This window comes from Dryobates pubescens, chromosome Z (genome assembly GCF_014839835.1).
Source record: "Dryobates pubescens isolate bDryPub1 chromosome Z, bDryPub1.pri, whole genome shotgun sequence".
NCBI classification, from domain to species: domain Eukaryota; kingdom Metazoa; phylum Chordata; class Aves; order Piciformes; family Picidae; genus Dryobates; species Dryobates pubescens.
This window is the reverse complement of record NC_071657.1, coordinates 107876435-107893231: the sequence shown is the minus strand read 5'-3', so window position 1 is coordinate 107893231 and position 16797 is coordinate 107876435. Positions and strand designations below refer to the sequence as shown.

At 41.5% G+C, this 16797-nt stretch overlaps 2 protein-coding genes across 2 annotated transcripts in view; one reads left to right on the top strand and one right to left on the bottom strand.

Annotated features, from left to right (window-relative positions):
• CCDC146 (coiled-coil domain containing 146) overlaps positions 1-9843 on the bottom strand; it is a 65001-nt gene extending 55158 nt beyond the window's left edge. Inside the window, exons 1-2 of the mRNA XM_054178517.1 lie at positions 9819-9843; positions 2518-2681 (exon numbers count right to left, since the gene is read on the bottom strand). Of these exons, the coding sequence (XP_054034492.1) occupies positions 2518-2670 (153 nt within the window). The 5' untranslated portion in view covers positions 2671-2681; positions 9819-9843. The remainder of the gene's footprint in view (positions 1-2517; positions 2682-9818) is intronic.
• Positions 9844-10259: 416 nt separating this feature from the next.
• Positions 10260-16797, top strand: part of FAM185A (family with sequence similarity 185 member A) — a 29775-nt gene continuing 23237 nt past the window's right edge. Inside the window, exons 1-2 of the mRNA XM_009902273.2 lie at positions 10260-10683; positions 16586-16695. Coding sequence (XP_009900575.2) covers positions 10290-10683; positions 16586-16695 — 504 coding nt within the window. The 5' untranslated portion in view covers positions 10260-10289. The remainder of the gene's footprint in view (positions 10684-16585; positions 16696-16797) is intronic.

The following is a 16797-nucleotide window of genomic DNA, read 5'->3' as shown; positions in this document are numbered from 1 at the left end:
TATCTGTTTCCTTAATGGTGTTTTTTGGGAAATACTGCAGTGAAACACAGAGTGAGCAGCAAGCAGCACAGTTTGACTTTTTTTTTTGAGAATAAACTGAAATTTATGTGATTATTTTCAAAAGGAAATTAAGATGGTTCTCAACTCATACCTAGAACACCATGTTTACAACAAGATAGAAAGGTGCCTATCACAACAATCAGTCTGTTTATGTTCACCATGTAAACTACAGCTTGCTTGCTGAGAGCTGCTGCAAAAGCCCCAGACACTCCAGTTTTTATCAGCTCTATAGTCCCACATTATCATCCCTGACTCTCCAAGTGACCATACCAATACAGCTAAAAAAAGGTTTATTTAATTAGCACTCAGATTCCTATTGGTGGAGGTGGAAACAACATCTGTCTTTGCTCTCTGTGTCAACATACTTACACAGCTTTTATACTGCGCCAGGAGCCTTTCAAGTGTGAAATGTGGAGTGTGCCAGGATCAGTTTAAGTCAAAAATGTTGTTTATGTTCAACAGCTGTGTTATGATTTTTACATTAATTGAACACATACATGTTTGGAGAGTACTGAAACAAATTATCCACTGCCATGGTTACCATGCAAAAATATACTGATGATCACGCTTTATAAGAGTAGAAATAGAAAGCACACAGAATCACAGAATCTTACGGGTTGGAAGGGACCTCAAAAGATCATGCAGTCCAATGCCCTGCCAGAGCGGGGCCACCTACAGCAGGTCACACAGCACACTACAGTACACTTAGGTGAACAGAAACCAAATTAGTGATCATATTAAAAACAAAAATTATTTCTTAATCTCCTAAACTAACTTTTCTAGGAAGATTTTCATTTAAAGAGGTATTGACTTGACCTTTTTAGACAGGAACATTGCCTACACCTACCATTTAACCTAAGTTAGGAGAGAATTAAAAATAGTTTGTTAGCAGAAGAAATTGGAAAAGTCGGTTTAGAGTGACAATGTTAGCTTGCTGGAATGCTATTGAACAAATGTATGGAATACAGATATCGAGTATTTCTATTTGAAAGATGTAGCCAACCTTTACATGGTTTTCTCCTCTTTCCTGCACCTCAGATGAGGATGTTATCCCATTTAGTTTGGTTTTATTTTATTTGGGGAAGGGAGAGATCTTTTACCAGGCATATGCTTCCTGTTGACATATCAAAAATTCTACCACAACTGAAAATTCGAAGAAAAAGTATGGCAGTGGCTGGAAAATAAAGTACTCTCTGTGGTACAGTTTCCATATTTCCAGTAGACAGCTGGATTTCTGCAAGGTGGGACATCAACTGCCTTTAAGAGTTGAGCTGTCCTGGACTTTTGCAGCTGCCTTGGACTGAGAAGAAAGGACTTCTGTGCTACAGCAACACTGGAAGCTGTGAGCTCCCCATATACTGGCACTGGACTGCAATTGAAAAATCTTTTTCCCTCCCATATGCTTCACTTGAATGCACATGACATTAGAGAGGAAGACTGTGCAGCTTCATTCCATGCTCAGTATGACCTAGTAGCAGGACAGGAAAGGGACAGTCCTATTATCCTCTTCTCTACAAATTCTCAGCCCCTCTTTTCTACTGACCTAAGATCTAAGGCAGAGAGTTTGCTGGGCTAGCCAACCAATCTGACAGATCCAAACTGGAAAAAGCTCAAAACAGTGAAATTTTAAGTAAGAACTTTGAGAAAAATGTGAAGGGTACAAAAGAGATGCACATTTTTATTATAAAGTGTGCAGATATGGACTGCTCTCCACTCTCACTGTAGGAAAGACATGAAGAAAGTTGCATTCACTCAAAAGGAAAATTTACAGCTGTATTTAGGAAAAACTTCTTTTTAAAAAACTCAAGCAATGCTAGATGAAGTGCTGGAAAAGGATACCCGAAGAGCTATCTCCATAAATTAAAGCTTTAAAGGATAATTTAGACAAATATCTGCAGAGAATTTACTTCAGTGCAGATTCTGGATTAGATGATCTCTTAATGTCTTTCCTGGTATTACACTTTGAAGGATTCCATTTGATATCTTACTTCTAGAATACCAGAAATATTTTAGAATGTGTGCTTAACAGAAAATTCCACAAAAGAAACCAAGTTCCAAAAAGTTTCTTCTATCAGCATCAGCTGTCAGTGAGCCACTTACCTTGGATTTTTCTGCAGCTGTTGAATCTTTAAAAAATCATGATGCAATTACCTTTATAGCTAGAATACTACAAAACCAAGAACTCTCTACTCTCATTCCTCTTAAGGCCATGATCACTGAAAGAAATAGCATGTTTATCTATAAAACACACTAGTCCATCAGGAGCATGCCCCATGTATGTTTCTGCTTCACAACACATTCTTGCCAATCAAAAAAATATCAGAGAAGAAACAGAAAAGCTACAGTTAGCCTATGGTTACAACTTTCAATTTCTAACAACAAAACAGACATTTCAGATTAATCGATTTGGACAAAATATGCTCTGCTGTAGGCAGGAAAGGCTGGGTTGTGTCGTACCTCATCCAAACACTGGAATGCAGGACTTGCTGTTACATCAGTGGATCCCTCATCTTGGCTATAAACTGTTGGAGCTAGAGCATAGATGGGTTGCTCCTCGATTTCCAATTCTGTGTCACTGGAACAAGAACTTTCTCCACTTGCCTGACTCATTGTTTGAAGTTCTAGGAAGTAACAAAAATACCAAAATAATGTTAATTAGATCCAGGGATATATATGACTGTGCAAGACAAATGTGCAGTGTAAAGAACATGACATGGACCCATGAGACCTATGTGCCAACAACAAAAGTCACGACATGAGCAAAATAGGCAAGTCTACAGTTCCAACCCTGTCAGAGACTTGTAAGAGGCTTCCTATCACTCCATCGTGAAGTAGTTTTTAATTCTTCTAATAGCTGGAGTTATTATCACATAAATGTCAGACAATGCACAAAACAGTATGTCTTAAAGAATAGACAATAAATAACAGACTTAAACTAGAAAAGGCCTCTGGGGCCATCTAGTTCAAAGTTCTGCTCAAAGCAGGGCTAATTTCCAAACTAAATTGGGTTGTTTAAAGCTTTCACCAAATTTTGACAATCTGTTAAACTGAGGAGTCCAGACATTGTCTCCAGGCAGGTCCTTATAAAGCAAAGGACCAAGTGGATGGGACTCCCATAGGTATAACCACTACAACTTACATAAAACCTTATCCAAGAATGTGTTTCCCCCCTCTCTCCATCCAACTAAAGCTTAATCTTCATGGTGTTCCTTGACCTTGCAGAAGGTAATTACATATAGAAGGAATCCTTTAACAGAATGTACAGATCTTGAGGAGAAAGAACTGATCTAACTTATGTGAGTAGTATCACTGAAGTTATTCACAGCTCTAAGTCATTGCATGGCCACAATTAAACGCAAACAAACAACAACAATCAAACCAAGCAAATAAATCCTGAAACCATACAAAATGAGAAAAAAATTATATAGAATCTGGAGGCAGAAAAACACTGGGAAGAAAAAATCATTCTGAGATCTTCCCAAGTCAGAGCTCCTATGTAGCAGTTACATAGCAGGTTACATAGCAGGTTATATTTTTAGTATCTCTCTAAGATCAAGTCCAACCATCACACCAACACCACCATGGTCATTAAACCATGTCCCCAAGTGCCATGCCCACACATTCTTTTTTTAACACCTCCGGGGATGGGGGCTCCACCTCCTCCTTGGGCAGGCTGTTCCAGTGCCCAACCACTCCTGCAGCAAAGAAATTTTTCCTAATAGCCAACATAAACCTCCCCTGCTGCAACTTGAGGTCATTTCCTCTTGTTCTATCAATACCAGGTAGAAGAGACTAAAACAGGTAAAAATTCAGCCATTCTCATAACATGGGAGACCCTTCTCTTTTAAAAGAAATCAAGGGCAATCAAAATCAAAACTGCAATAAAATTGAGAAGCAATTCTGAGACTATTTCAATAGCATATACAAGCCTTCTCCAGTGAAACAACCACAACACAGTTTTGCATTCCACAGCCAGAAAACTGCCAGTTAATAAAAAGTTTTGGGTTTGGGTTGTTGGTGGTTTTTTTTGGCAATTGTGAAGTGAAAATGGGTACAAAAATGTCATGCTGCATGTATCCAGCTTTGGAAAAGCCACTTGTCTATAAAGGCAGGGAAATTTAAACTAGCAAGTTTATGACCTTCTTGAGTCCTGTTTGGAATTTGTTCTCGAACATTTTGACTTTTAGAGAGATTTGAGTGACTGTATTTGTTTATTGAAGAAAAAAAAAGAATTCATGATCCCTTCTGGAGAAGACAACACATTGTGAAACAAATGTAAACATCCTGGAAGCCAAGAAATACTCTGAAATACTGTACACAAACATGTACACACATTTAGAAATAGAGCAATTTTTCATCTATAAAGAACTACTGAATATTTTAGAATATGCATGTTGTGGGCTGCTGCTTTGTTTGTTCCACTAAACCTAGCTGAGGAATCCAAACAAAGGAAAAAGCCCAGTACCAGAAAAAAGCACAGAGGCAAAAACTCCAAGCACAACAAGGCCAAACCCTAAGTGCCTCATGGGTGTAAGCATTTTTGTCCATACTGTCCATACATGTGAAATGTTGATGCCAGTCAAAAAATACACTTCCTTGCACTACAAGTCACCAAGCCTCCAACTTACTGGGCAGGGAGAGAATAAAAATGATTGCCTGAATCTGAAAAGTTTCTAGTACTATGTTAAGGCACAACTAGATAGAGCTGAGACAGGAAAACAATGAGGCAGCCTTAGCTAGTGTGATAAATGCTTCAAAGAGGGAAGGGGAGACAGTAACAAAAGATACATGGGACATTAGAAAAATTTTAGCATTCTTCAATTACCTACTACATAATTAAAACTCAGCCCATACAAAATAAAGTTCAAAAGCAAAATGGAAATGTAATTTTTTGCAGTATCTGGGAAATAAATAGTCTAATTCAAATAGAAATCAAGGTTGGCATGATTTCTAAATTTACAGAATAGTTCGACAAACACAGATGATTTCAAACTGTAGAGCTGCAAATAATCTCACTGCCTTGATCCAACACACAAAACTTCAGAGAAACAGAATTGCAAGTCTGTTTTGGAACCCAGGTCAAATCAAGCTGAGAACCATAAAATGTTAGGGTTGGAAAGGACCTCAAGGATCATCTAGCTCCAACCCCGCTGCCACGGCCAGGGACACCTCACACTAGATTAGGTTGCTCAGAGCCACATGCAGCCTGGCCTTAAAAACCTCCAGGGATGGGGCTTCTACCACTTCCCTAGGCAACCTGTTCCAGTGTCTAACCACCCTCATGGTGAAGAATTTCTTCCAATCTGAATCTACCCATTTCTATTTTTGTTCCATTCCCCCTAGCCCTATCATTACCTGACACCCTAAAAAGTCCCTCACCAGCCTTCTTGTAGGCCCCCTTAAGATACCAGAAGGCCACAATGAGGTGTCCTCGGAGCCTTCTCTTCTCCAGACTTGTGAAAAAGTGTCAGGACAGCAATAAGAATAGATCGCCAAGATGAATGCCAGGTCTGTACTTCAGAACCTTTCTGGCAAACAGCACTCTTGATAGTCAAGAAAGTGCAGAATTCAGGGAGGTGACACTTAGCTGCACTGACTCTTTGCAGAGTGATAGGTGCAAATAGTAGTGAATTCTCATTCCAAATATGAAGAGATGCAGCTCCATGTATGAGGATGCACCAACCAGACTGATTAAGAAGACATCAAATGTATAAAAGTCTGTGTTGAGGGAACTACATTTCAGGTGATCAATTCATTTACATATACTAATTAAACCCTTTGAACTTTATCTTTACCCCTTGCATTTGTAAAGTCAAATGAGAAACAGATTCATGTTCGGAAGCGTCAGGAAGATTTTTATAGCAATTACCCAGTCGTATGCTTCAAACTCAGCCTGAATGTGCTTCAAGTTTAAAAAAAGCACAACAGGGGGAAAAAGCAATCATAAGAGGTATGAATTAATCATGGGAATAAAACTATTTACAGTGTTAATGCTGGAGGCAAAAACTGTTACATCTTGAAAAGCACATGTTAAAATAATGCTTTTTAAATTATTTTAGTAAAACATTTTTTTATGAATGTACATTCAAGGAAATTTATAATACCAACCTACTAACATCAGGCCAAAGTGTGAAGTCAGAGTGTGAACAGCAAGCAGTTATTTGTGTACGCAGCCTGACTTAACTCATGAGGAAGTTCTTATGAAGCAGCTGATTACCAGTGTCCCATGAGGGTTTGTAACTGGATTTATAGTTGGCACAGTAGACATTGACATATGTGCCACTTTCCTTCCTGATGGAAATGATACATTTTTTAATATACTCCCTTATTCATTCTTTCTTGCCACACAAATCTGACCTGTGTCAGTTAAGATGGATTAGTTAAGCTGGTGTAGACACATAAATGCTCCAGCTCACACAGAATCATTTTAATACAACACAAGTCTAAGGTTTAGCCAAGTTTAAACAAATGGGTGTAAATATGCATTAAGCTGAGCTCAGGCCATAAACACAGCTCTCCTTCCACAAACAGCTGCATCTGTGCATGTTATATATTATTTCCACCTCTTGCAGGAAGAGGTACCTTCCTCCTTCCTCTACACTTATTTACAACCAGGACCAGCTTTATAACTTCCTCAGGCAAAAAACAGCTAAGGAAGCCCCAGTAATTTTAATCAATGTTATGAGCATCCCCTGAAATTTCTTTCCCACTATTTCTTCCCTAAAGTTAAAGCTCACAGTGTGTAAGCACAGCCTTTCTGTTTTAACTGGTCAGAGCCTGGGCTTCAACATGAAGGGGTTTGTCTTCAAACAACAAAGCTATGCCAACATTAAATCATCATTAATATTACATCATGTGAAACAGGGCACTATAGTATGCATGTCATTCAGAATGGATCCTTTGATTAGACCCTACAACCTCATAGGCAGCTACTTTGGGGAAATCAGAGTACACCATGCACCCAAACTGCTAAACAATTGATTGTTAGGTTCCACTGTTTCCCCTTGTTTTCAAGTCTCTGGTATTTGGGATGGAATCGCACTGAGCCATACACAGACTAGCTGCTGGAGCTCTAATTAGATATGGCTAAGACAGGGGGAATTGGAACGGTAAGATTTGCCACCTCCCTTTTCATGTGGTTTCCATGAGGAACTTCATTTTCTCAGAAAATTTTTGGCAGTGTGACAAACCAGAAATCCCTGCAATCCAAACCATTGTATGTTTTGGAGACTATCTCCCTCTGCCACCCTTGAGAAGAAATGGTTACCATCACTACACACACTAAAACAGAATCACAGAATCAACAAGGTTGGAAAAGACCTCAGAGATCACCAAGTCCAAGGGGACTTGAATACTGAAGGGGAAACAAACAAACCATGCTTGATCTACAAACTGAAACAAACATGCCTTGAGAACTAAAGTGGCAGTTCAGAAATACATCACTGAAAAAATACAAAATACAAAGAAAGGAGCTAATATAATGCAATACAAATATTTCATCATAGAAAGACACCAACATTTTTAATGAACTTGGAAAAATTATCCTAACTACAAAATTCTTAAGCCTTATGATATGAAGGCATGTTGATCAGTAGTTGACCCTGTGATGTTAACTTACACCTGCAGGTGTAGGATCCTCTGTATGAGCCTAGCACCAGCAAGAACACTCTCTGCAGGTCATGCCCATTTTCCTGAGCAGAGAAGTGGCAATATTTCTTCATTACAGGTATAGAAAATGGGTGAACTTAATTCTGACCAGGCAGACTAGATTTATATCCGGTGGATGCCTGAAGCTGCCTGATCTTATTCTGTGATTAATTCCAATTAGAAAAGTTAGAAGAACATATTCCTTCTACAGCCTGTTCTTTATGTTCTCCATATTCAAATCCTTTTCCCTTGAAACTTCTCTCTCACTTACCTTAGCCTAAAAACACCTCTATTAATATTTGTTCTATAACACTTTATAATCTCATTTTACTGTTGAACTCTGCCACGTACCATATCAGCTGATATAGAATTCAGTCAAGCATGAAAATAAAATTAAATCAATATTATAGCCAAAATATAGATATCTATCATAACTACATTGCAAATATAAGGATGGAGAAAGAAGAACTTCTTCTTTGCAATTACTTTTTATCTTTTTTCTTCAATATTTTTAACTAAGTATGCTTAGATTGTATCTAATGAAAAGAAAAAACAACAAACCAAACCAAAGGACGCAACCACCAAAAAACACAAAACAAACCAAGACAAACCAGCAAAATATATACATAGCTTAAGCATCTTCGAATGGATTCTTAAAGTTCTCAATTATGCAGAACTTGACCATACTGAAGATAATGCATAGCATAACACAAAGCCAAATGTGATACACCTCTGCGTACATAAAAAGCATGGAACACTAAGATACTGGAGGAAAATCGGGCAGTGGGGAAGCAGCACTAACGTTTAAGAAGAGGTAGGAGATGATGACAGGGAACAGCAGCCCTGACTTCAGGTGGCAGCAGGAAGCCCCAACTAACAAAAGCCCGGGGATTCATTTCACAGTTAACAGTTACTTTGGCTGTCACCTAGCGGAACTACAGCACACTGCACTACACTTCTTAGAGGTCGGAAACCGTTTCCCCTGACAAATTACCTAACTTGCAAATTTGGCATTTGGTTTCAAGAGTGAGAATGTTGTTGTGTTTTTTCCCAAATCAACTATTTCTGAAGACTTAAAAAAGGTAACTTCTATTCCCCATCATCTCTTATATTTATTTTTGTCTTTTCTCCCTTCTATGCTAAATTAACATATGGCATGCTAGTCCTTTTGGTGTTTCATCTAATGACTTTTGAGTACTAGCCCTGGATGCCATTATTTCTTGGGTTGCAACATAGCTAAAACAACACACCTTTCTATGCATGTTTTACTCTCATTGTTGTTATTAAACTACATCTATGGCAAAAATGCATCCACTGACTTTACATCGTCTATACCCCCATTCCCCACATAATTAAAAAGATTTTTATACACCGATAATGTGAGCTATTATGTCCATTAAAGTCCTTCAAACTCAATTAACTAGTTCCCTCTTGTTTGTAAACCCTAGAAGTACAAGTGTCTCATGACGTATTTGTACAGAACTTGGGAAAACATTTATTTGGCTGGCTTTAGAACTGATGTATTCTAACTACTAAAAAAGTTACAATAAATAACATGTTAATCAAGCTTCCTTGGCAGAAAGCAATTGTGAAGCTCTGCAATACGACTTGAGGGGCGGGGGGGGTGGGGAAGGGAAACGTTTTTCCAGCTCATCTGCCAAACTGCTTCTTTATCTCCTGATCGTGGACATTTCAGCACGAGTCTCCCTTCAGGCTTATGCATAACAAAGCCCAGGCTGACACACAAAGTCCTGTTGCTGACCCCATCCAATTCCTCTCTTTTTCTTTCCCTCTTCCTTGCAGGTGTTAAACCCTGCGGGCGCTGAGGGTGCTGCAGAAGGGAACTGAGCAGGCTGAAATCCAACCAGCGCGGCTCTTTTACTGGAAACAAGTGCTTGGCCCTCACACCCTGAGGCACACCGTTTTCTCACGCGCGAGACGGCGCTACCCTGAGCCACCAGGAGGGTGGCCCGACTGGGCCTGAGGGAGCCTAGGGCTTGCTTCCCGCTTCCTACTTCTAGATCGGAGCTGCGGCTTTAGTTCGCGCACTCTCTGGCGCCGTCCCTCCAAGCCGCCCAAACCTTGGCGCCCGGCCCGCCTCAGGAGCCTACCTGTGCGGCTGCAACCGACACCATCTTGCTGACCCGCGTCCCGCGTTCCTATGGTGACGCGATCACGTCCGTTGGCCTAGCCCGCGCCCTCCCTCTCGCTTCTGATTAGCTCCAGCATCCATCCCTGCTGAGCAATAGAAGCAGGCTACGGAGATGCTCCTCCTGCCTCCTTCGCTGATAGGCCGGGATCGCCCCTTTTCTGGCAATTATAGTTCCCGCCGCTTGCTGCCGAACTACAACTTCCAGAAGCCTTTTCGGTGAAGGGTGCGAGAGGCGTCCGTCGTTGCCGGGGCGCGGGCCAGCGGCTGCCGCCTGTTTACCGCCGCCCCGGTGCCTCTCCCCTCGTACAGCCGCGCCGCGTGACGTGGCGGGGCGGAGCTAACGACTGTTTGTGGCGCGTAGGAGCGGTTCTCTGTCCCGTTCCGCCTCTCTTTTGGGGCCTTCTGTCAGCCGGTGCCCCCGCCGGGTGACATGAGGGCGCTGCCCCCTCGCTGGGGGCCTCTGGCTGTGAGGGCGGCGGGCGGGTGGTGGGGTCCGCCTGTTCTCCGCCGCGACTGCAGCGGCTCCGCTGAGGCCGGCGAACGTAAACCTCTTCAGGAGTGGGCGTTTACGGTTAGCCCGCGGGGACGGCTGCAGGTAAGGCTGCCGTGCCAGGTGAGCATCCGCCCGCTGGACCCGCAGCGCTACCCAGGCGCAGACCGCGTACTGGTCGCCGTCAGTGGCGCCGGCGGCAGTCCCCCGCCCCGCGGCCGGCAGCAGGACCGCGTCCGGGTGGAGTACGACGAGGCACTGGAGCAGGTGGCGATCGTTGCGGACGGCGTGGACAGCAAGACTGCCGTGGATGTCAGGACGCCTGTGAAGTTCGGTGGGTGAAACGGGGGTGGGTCTCTTCCTGTGCCTTCGTTGGGAGAGGACGGCCCGCCCAGCTGTCAGCCTGCCCGGCTGCTAGTCCTCTTCTTCCGGTATGCTAGCACATGAAGCCGGAGGAGAGAGGGGATCGCAGCCGCAGGTGGGGCTCAGAGGGGACTGCCGGCACTGCTGCTGCTTCGGCTGGAGGTGCTGGTGGCGGCGGATATTCGGAAACGGTATCGTGCGCCCTCTCATTAAGGAGTTTCAAAACGGCCCGGCTTTTTCTTAGGTATACGCGATTTGTTGTTGACCGTTTTGTCAGCAGTAGGTGTGAGGACTTGAGCTCTTAAGTGGAACTTGCGAAGCACCCTTTTATCTTTGCTCTGACAGCACATGTTCCAGAGAAGACATAACTGCAGCTCAGGTGGGAGACAACAGTTCATAGTATGTGTTGTGTGCAACTGCAGTTGAAGGGGTTGTACCCAGTAGGGTTGTTTGACCTACCAACTCCGTTAATGGTTGTTATGCTGAGTGGCCTTCTACTGATCTCATAAGATTGTTTTGGTTGGTTTAAAAAAAAACTTCTGGAAGGTAAAAATATAGATTAAATACTTGTCTTGCATTGTGCTTTTGGGCAGAAGGCAAAAAAGTCTGTGCAAGGTTACTGGTATGGAACCTACAAACAACTTTGGAGAGTGGTTGTAGTGACTGAAACCAATAAATGTCTGTACCAAACTGACATGCCATCAGTAGCTCTAATTTTGAGGAAGTGAAAGGGCAAGTTTGCTAGGGTAATTCCCTTCATTGACCTGAGGTTTAGAGATTACCTGACCTGTAGACATCTCTGTCTAGTCATTGATGTGTTGGGGTTTTTTTTTGCTGTGGATTTGTGCCATTACTTATATACACACACACACACAGAGAATCAACCAGGTTGAAAGAGTCCAAGATCATCAAGTCCAAGATCATCAAGTCCAACCAATCACCCAACCCTAACTAGTCAACTACACCATGGCACTAAGTGCCTCATCCAGTCTTCTCTTAAATACCTCCAGGGATGTTGACCCCATCACCTCCCTAGGTAGCCCATTCAATGGGCAGTGTCTCTTTCTGTGAAGAACTTCTTTCTAAGAGCAAGCCTAAACTTCCCCCTGCACAGCTTGAGACTCTGTACAGTGCAGAATAACTTTCACCATGACTGGAAAACCTTTTTGGTTTAGAAAAAGCCCAGCTCTTTACTTCAGATGGTTCTTGAATACTCCTGCTTTGTTTCATTTGATGCTCTGCTGTAGTTGTACGTGAGAAAAGGTGAATAATTTCATTATATTTTAGCTTCATGCATCTTGTCTATGACTTATATAGATCATGATGTTATATTCTCTTGGTTATAACTTCTCCAAACCTTGAAGCAAACATACTCTGCACCTTTAATCTTCTCTTACATTTCCCCCCTATATCTTGAATCCTGCTGTGTTTATTACTCTCTGATGTAGTTTACTTTTTTGGAACACTGTTGATAATTGAAGGGGTGTTTCTTAAATGTGTTTGCCAAAAGTTATTGTCTCTTGTTTCCTAACAACTAATGTAGAGACAAACATTCTATAAATAAAATTGGAGCCTTCCCCCTGTTTTTCTGCCCTCACTATACTTCATGTTAGAATGGCTATGCTGATTTGTACCGTAAGTCCAGCTAGCCCACTGTCCTGTCTCCACAAGTAGTCATAAACAGATGCTTAGGGAAGAGTAAGAACAGGGCAATCATAAAGAATTTTTCTCCTGAGTGTTCTCTTAGCCATAAACTGTTTTCACTTGAGGGATTTCCTCAGCTACTCAGTGGGTCTTTCTTCTGAGTGTCCACTTAAACACATAGACAGTTTCAGGGTGAGAGCTTCCTAGCAAGATCCATGCCTCAATAATGAATCCTGAATGATTGTCTAAAAATCATTTCGCCTTTGTCCTGTCTTTGAGCATCCTCTTATTCTGATTATCAACCAACCCCACAGACTGTTACAGCTTTCCTTGAAACAGACTTTATTAGTTTGTAGTTTTCTAAGTTGTTTTGCTTGGGTTGTGGTTACCTCATGTAGTTGAGGTACACTGGACAGTATGTGGATTATAGTCCACTTCTACTGGCTCTAGTTTGTCACCTCGTGGTTAGCGTGATGTTAGTATTGTCTGTTCATGGTGTTATCCAGGTGTATTCAGACAGAATTATCCATTAGATATCATTGCATAAGCAAAAGATCTTATCCCCTGTAAAAACACAGCAAACAAGAAACAAACTGTTGTTCAAACACATTGTCTTTTCGCTGGCCTTCCTTGAACGTGTGAGTAGGATATTAACTTGTTCTGTTCAGACCCTTTTATTTGCGCTCTCAGTCACTTAGCTGTAAAAAGTTGGGGAGTTGATGTGTATGTCTTCAGTGTTCTAGTTTCTTAATTTCTGAAGTTGAAGTGTTTCATAACATCTTGTGCAATTTAGGTTGGAGTTTATCCAGGAAACTCTAAGTTAGCCAAAACTCCACAGACTCTGAAGAGCATACACAGAAGATACTAGATGATGAGCTTAAATACACACTTTAAACCAAAGGCAACTTGTGCTTGGCTTGCTGGGCTGCTTACTAAACAATCCTCTATCTCTTATTGTCAAGTTATATACTGTGTATAGCCTTTCAATCTCATACACAATCTCATAATTCTCTCTGGTACATGTAACCTTCAGAAATGATAGATGTCAATAAAAGCCCATGAAATCTCTTCCCTTTTTAGCTAAAATACTGTAGATTTGTGTGGACTGAAGTAGGCAAATTGAATTAGTCTGTGGTTCTTGAATGTTTCTGTAAATCATCAATGTAATTTTATTATATTGTTTAAATTATTCTTCTGCCTGCTTATGTAAGGAGAGAACCTAAGCTTCTGGGACTTCTTTTTGGTCTTTTTTTTGTTGTTTGTTTGGGGGTTTTGGTTTTGTTTGGGTTGGTTGGTTTGTTTGCTTTGTACTTTTTAAATGGTAATGGAAAGCAGGTGTGAAGGTTTTCATCAGTGTGTATTTCTGAACTCTCAATGTATCACAGAATATTAGGGGTTTGAAAGGATCAAACCCCCTGCCAGAGCAGGATCACTACAGGCCTTTGGAAGCAGTTTCTCTGCAGCTTTCTTGTAGGCCACCTTCAAGTACTAGAAGTAGTCCTGAGGCACTGGAAGTATTTTACCAGTCTATTTCAAATATTACATCTTAAGGTGCTATTTCTGGGTTATCCTTGTCTACATTCTGATGCCACAGGTGGTTTGTGGGTTGTTGTTTGATTTTTTTCCCCTGTGTACCTTTATTTCCAGTACAGGTCCTTTACACCTCAGATTTTCACATGTTCTTTGAGATTTGTGTAGATAAAGTTTGCTTCAGCCCTCAGTTTTGCTAAGGAGGAATCAGACAAGTTAATTTTGGAGCTCTGGTGCTGAAACAGATTGTATCTTTTTCCTCCCAGCTTGTTGAAATTTTGTTCTCAAGATCGTCCAGCTCCTAGGCTGCCTCTTTGTGGAGACGCTCATGTCTGCTACAAGGGGCCTGTTCGTGAGGCGCAGGGATTCCATTCACTCATCACTTTTTTTTTTTTGCTATATCAAGGCTAGCAGTGCTCTGGGACTCTGCAAGGGATCAAAGCACAAAGGATGTTTCCAGAAACCCCTGGTGTTTCTTAGCAGCATGCTTGTGACCCCCCACATTTTTGTGTTTTATTTCAGCCCCTGTCTTCAGTACATCTAGGATTACACTGCTGTCTACCTGTCAAATAATGTCCATAATATGCTCTGCAGGATCAGAAGTTTTTATTAACCTTATTCTTATAAAAGCCATATTAAGTTGGTATTGTGGCTAAACCCACTGCTCTTAAGCCTCTTCCTCCTGCCTTTTGAGGGAGGCTGTCAAGCTGGTAAGAGTTAAAGATGTGCCCAGGCAAACTAGATTTTGGACCTCTCACTTCCCTTAAAGCAAAAATAGCTGAAATCTTGGGAATAGGCCCTTCAAAGGACCATGCAGTTTTCCTGTGGGTGAACTGAGCAGTTATGAGCAAGAAAAACTGTCATTTTTGAAATACAGGCTTCTTTCTAGCCTCTCCAGGTCTGTGCTGTGCAGGTACATACTGTTTAGAGCTTAGATGTTTGGGGAGTGCCTCTGTTTGTGTCTCTCTGGGAACTGTGTTTAGACAACCCAACTGTCCCCCAAGAAGCAGCACCTTATGGAGAAGTTTCATCTGCCCTCCTTACTACCTTCAGAATCTGCAGATCAGCATTGGTCAGATTAAAAATGAGTGGTATCAGAAATATGTCAGTCTGGTGAAAATGTTTGGGCTTTGCCTCTGATGCCTCTGAGTTTGCCAGGTTTTGTGCTTTTACAGGCCTCAAAGCCTTTCTTAGTGTTTACTTAAATTTAAGAAACTTAGAGTTTGAATTAGAATCTTGGTCACAGTAGGTCATTTTTGGAAGTCTTCTGTGAAGAGACTAAGAAAATAATACCTGCAAATACAACAACTTTCTGGGAAACCTTCTTATCCACATGTTCTAGCTGCCTTTCTTAGGGAATTGTTAGCTGTGAACACTGTCTGCATCCTTCACTGAATTTAATGTCTCAGCTTACCGTGGCTAGCACTCTTGTAGCAACACATTTTGTCTGTACCTCTTGAATTCTCCTGGTTTGTCAGTGACAGCATTTCCCTTTGTTGTTAATTGAGGTATTCAGTCTCTATCCCTCATGATCTGCAAGCTATTGTCATGGTTCCAGCATGAGCACTAGTGGGACAGTATTGATCTTTAGCCTGTATATGTTGTGCTTGCTCATTCTTGTCATTCTTCTGGTCACCTCGGCAGATAGTGGAGATGAAAGACTTTCACAAGTGCTTAAATGGAGGTTTCTTTCCCAGATAATCTTCTCTTTCTCTCTCAACTTCTCAGTTCTGTCTTGTAGCATACATTTCTGACTCCTTTTCAGATGTCCTTTTTCTTCCCTCTGGCTTTTTTTCCTTAGAGAAGCCTTTACCTTTTTCCAGTGGTCATTAATATAAACTATTATTAAGCCAGCCAGAATCTCCAGACTGCACATTCTCAAACTTCTCCCCTGTTCTTTAAACTCAGGGGTGAACTCAAATGGCAGAAAAATACTTCTGCTCCTGTATGAAGCATTACAAACCCACATAATTCTCCCTTCGTAAGAGAATTATCTACAAGATGTAGGGATTTTGCGGGATCCTGCGAATGGTAAGGTGAGGTGATTCAGGCCAGAGGCAAATAGATCTGTTCATGCCAGAAAACTAGGGAGGATTGATGCATGCAGAATTTTCTGTACCTGTTTTTTGTGTTATGCTAGTTGAAGGAGAATAGATCTAAACAAGATCTATGTATTTGTGCTGCTGAATCTTGTTACCCAAACAGCCTGCTAACCTTCCTATCCCAAAAGCTATGTCAGGGTACCCAAATGTCTCAGTAGAATTGCTAATAAAATTGATGATTAAAGTAGCTATGAGATGGGAGGTGGAGTTTGGGAGTAGGTTAAAAAGCCCTCAAACACACACACCCCACCCCAAAACCCCCCCCAACATCCTGACCCAAAACAACCTTTGCAAAAGGACCTCACCCTGCATATTCCAGGCTAGGGGTTACAGTCACTCTGCTGTCTCTCAACATTCTCTTTTGATGCAGGATGGTTATACACAGGCTTACAAAATTGTCAATAATACTTGTACCTAGTGACTATCATGCAGCCAAATGGCCAAATATTGCAAGAAGGGTCTCTAAGTAACAGAGCAGCTGCTTCCCCCCATCTTCCCCTCCCACTGTATGTAGTTACTATATAAACTGATGAAGTACTATGTGAAATAGATCTGACTTTCTTAATTCTGTTGCTAATAAAATTCTTTCAATTCTAGATTTGGATATCAAAACATCAGGGACTGGCTGCGTGAAGGTACAGAAAATAGAATGTGATAACTGCAAAATAGAAACGGAGAAGGGGACTAGTGTCTTGCAGTCAATAAAGGTACAAAGAACCTTCCCCCACTCCATCAGTGGTTTCTTTTTTTAAAAAAGGATTGTGTGATAGAATGAAAATTTGGACTGCATTCCTGGAGATGAGTAGTAC